Source organism: Nematolebias whitei, chromosome 9 (assembly GCF_014905685.2).
Source record: "Nematolebias whitei isolate Nwh7 chromosome 9, NemWhi1, whole genome shotgun sequence".
In the NCBI taxonomy this organism is placed as follows: domain Eukaryota; kingdom Metazoa; phylum Chordata; class Actinopteri; order Cyprinodontiformes; family Rivulidae; genus Nematolebias; species Nematolebias whitei.
In genome coordinates, this window is record NC_056506.1 from 32,789,816 (window position 1) to 32,793,279 (window position 3,464).

The 3,464-nt window shown below is 41.1% G+C and overlaps 1 protein-coding gene across 2 annotated transcripts in view; it reads left to right on the plus strand.

Annotated features, from left to right (window-relative positions):
- Nucleotides 1-662, plus strand: part of LOC119414565 (protein PELPK1) — a 2,391-nt gene extending 1,729 nt beyond the window's left edge. For both annotated transcript variants that reach the window (XM_037681663.1, XM_037681664.1), the window contains exon 5: nucleotides 9-662. In XM_037681663.1, coding sequence (XP_037537591.1) covers nucleotides 9-662 — 654 coding nt within the window. The remainder of the gene's footprint in view (nucleotides 1-8) is intronic.
- Nucleotides 663-3,464: the final 2,802 nt, after the last annotated feature.

A 3,464-nucleotide genomic window follows, 5' to 3' on the forward strand; every position in this document is an offset into this window, starting at 1 on the left:
ACCCCCAGGTGCCGCAGATGCCCCAGACTCCACAGAACCCCCAGGTGTTCCCATATCTGCAGATGCCCCAGGTACTCCAGTATCTACAGATGCTCCAGGCTCCACAGAACCCACAGGTGCTGCAGATGCCCCAGACTCCACAGAACCCCCAGGTGCCCCAGGCTCCACTGGATGTTGACCTTCCGTACCTGTCTTCTCTTTATTCACACCCATTATTTTCTTACCTCTTTACATCAGGAGCTGAAGATACTTCACCACAATTTTCATTGTCATTCTCCTCCCCTCAGCAAGCTTTCTCTGTTCCAACCCCAGTTGCATCACAAGTTCCAGAAGATGCTAGTTACCCTCAGATGCCTCTGGACCCATACTTTTGGCCATTTGGATCTTATAGTCATGACCTGCCTTCATACTTTCCTTTCCCTGTTCCTGAATACCAAAATATTCCTATGCCAGAATACCCTAAAAATCCTGTAACAGAATATCCTAAGAATCCCACACCAGAAATGAAGACTGCAGCTCCTACAACTTCTGAAAGTCCTATGCCCTCAGCAGCAGTTACTCAGGCCACTACAGATATTCCTCAGTCTTATTCACCTGAGAAGCTGCCGTTTCTTCCCTATGGACAGGAATTTCCACACTTTTTCTACCCTTATCAAGGCTAGTCTGCAATAAACGTTTAACTAAATAAATGGCTCTGTCTTTTTGATATGGTAAATTTTACTTTGACTTTTGGAATTTAAGTTCTTGATGTGCAAATTGTAACTGTTAACATGGTGTTTAGTTTCTCAGTATCCTAAAACCTTGGCAACTTTAAAAAATTGACTAAACACTTTTTTTTTTTTTTTTTTTTTTTTTTGTCTGCAAACTGCATGATTCAATGACCAAAGACTAAGTCGATGGTCCACTTCTGGAGCTGGCTAAACAGAATGTCTACATGAAATAAAACTGTTAGGAGAAGCTGAAATTATCCTCCAGCTTCTCTAAGTGGTATGATCAGAGTCCCTAATTTCAAAACACTGGACCAGGTCTTTGTGCTCAGTGTTCACAGCTTAACTTGCTGTGCTTGCTCTTGGGACTTGCCTATGTAAAAGACTCATTAATGATTGCAAGAATTTTACATGTTGCTTGAGGTGGCGGTCCACTCCAGTCCTCTCCTTTGTACACACAACACTAGCCGGCATCAACAAAACCAGCGCCAAATGGAGTGAGTCTCCCAACTATCTGCCTGATCAAAATGAATGTACCCCTCTGTACTGCCTCTTTAAATGAGCTGACGGCTACGTGTAAATATTTCTATACCATGATCTTGCTACAACCTTAATACTACAAAACGAGTGTTCAGTTTTCTGATGCATTCACTTGTGCTTTGCATGTCCAATATCTGTATTGTCTCGGGCTGCATACAGTTTGGTGTCCAAAAGTCAACTTGCCATTTTTTGCATTTAAAAAAAAAAAAAAAAAAAAAAATGGCAAGTTGGCTTTCTTGGACTGTGGTCTGTCTCTGAAAGAGGACTTTTTTGCAAACCAAGGTGTACCGCAAACCCACCCACACATTTGCAGTTTGACTCCCATCACCCCTTGGAGCACAAGTTAGGAGTCATCAGGACTCCATCATAGAGCAGACAGCATCCCCACTAACTCGGGAGCCAGGCAGAAGGAGAAATCTTACACAAAACAGGCTCTAGAGCAATGTGGATATCTTAACTGGGCCTTCCTGAAAGCAGAGAAGAAACCCAAACAGGACTCCAGTCAGCCATCAGGTGAAAAGGAGGAACCCAGACCAGTGGTCATTCCGTATGTTGAGGGAGTATCAAAGAAACAGACATTTATTTTCTAAACATAACGTCCCAGTGGCTTTTAAACCCCAAAATACATTACGGCAAAGACTGGTTCATCCCAAAGATCCAGTCCCCCGGCACAGAGTAATGCTGTGTATGCTGTTCAGTGTCAGGAGGGCTGTGATCAGTCTTACATCGGGGAAACTAAACAGCCACTGGCCAAAAGGATGGCCCAGCACAGAAGATCAACATCATCAGGCCAGGACTCTGCAGTCTACACTCATCTCCAGGCCAGCTGTCACTCTTTCAAGGATGAAGATGTTCACATCCTGGATAGAGAGGAACGATGGTTTGAGAGAGGAGTAAAGGAGGCCATCTTTATGAAGAGAAATCGTCCATCATTAAAAAGGGGTGGAGGCCTCCGGGTTCAACTGTCCCCCTCTTACAATGCTGTGATTGCTAGTATCACTCTGTGAATAGTAAACAGCCATCAGTGTGCTAATGATCCATTGTTAGGCTGATGGTCCTTCTTGAGCATGTGATCAGCTGGTTTTGGTTGTCAGCAGCAAAACTGGTTGATCCACTCTGAGAAGGTGCTATTTAAGAGACTGAGCTGAAAACAGCACCTCAGACTGAGGAAGTCTCTTGGATGAGAGACGAAACGTTTCTATATTTTTTTGCTTTGGTTTTTTTTTTTTTTTTTTTTTTAGAATGTCCAGAGGACCAGATTGAACTTTTTTGGATTTTTCTACCTGGATTATTGAGCATGCATCAGGATATGTATGGATATAGTTTACTCAGCGTTGTGTTTAATGATGACCAGAAGACGAGCGTCGAACTGAATGTTGTTTAATCTACATTAAAACAAAACGTGCACTGGTCATAATCTGGGCTCATCGCAGCGGCACCTCGTGCCGTCTTCTCATTGAATGGACCTATTGCTGTACATTACACCTGTAACAAAACCCTGACTAAATGGAGCTTATACACGCACAAGAGAGTTCTTTAAATTATTTTTCAAAGGTTAGAAATATGAGTATGTTAAAGATCAATTTGTAAACAACAGTAAAATAAAACTTGCTCGGGCACGTCAGCTCAGAAGTGCAGGAGGGTGGAGCACGCTGTATAAACAAAAATCAGCTGTTCCGACCGAAACTTCAAAATAATCCGCCACTCACACACTCCTTCACGAAAATGAACACCAGACAAAACTGAATCGTCTCTCTGATTAGACTTTATGTAGGAAAATAAAGAGTCTCTGAAATAAACCAATTTCACATATTTCAGAAGAGGAAGAGAGATATCTCAATAATAATAATAATAATAATAATAATAATAATAATAATAATAATAATAAATGTCCAATGAAAAGTCTGCAGTTATGCGCTCAAAAATATCAAGAGATAAAAAAAAATATATATATATTCAGGTCCCATTCACCAGTCTTGGAAGGAAATGTGTCAAAAAGTGTTGCAACCCTTAATGCAGGGGAATTAAGTTGGACGACTGACAGAGGCTCTATGTAAAAGCTTGGTCTATGGTTTTTCTGTGGTTGTTTGTTTTACGGTTGTCTATGAGGTGAAATGACATCAATTTACAGCTTTTTTTTTTTCAAATTGGATGCTTCTGTTGTTGGAATGAATTCTGGCGCATATATATGTATATATATATATATATATATATATA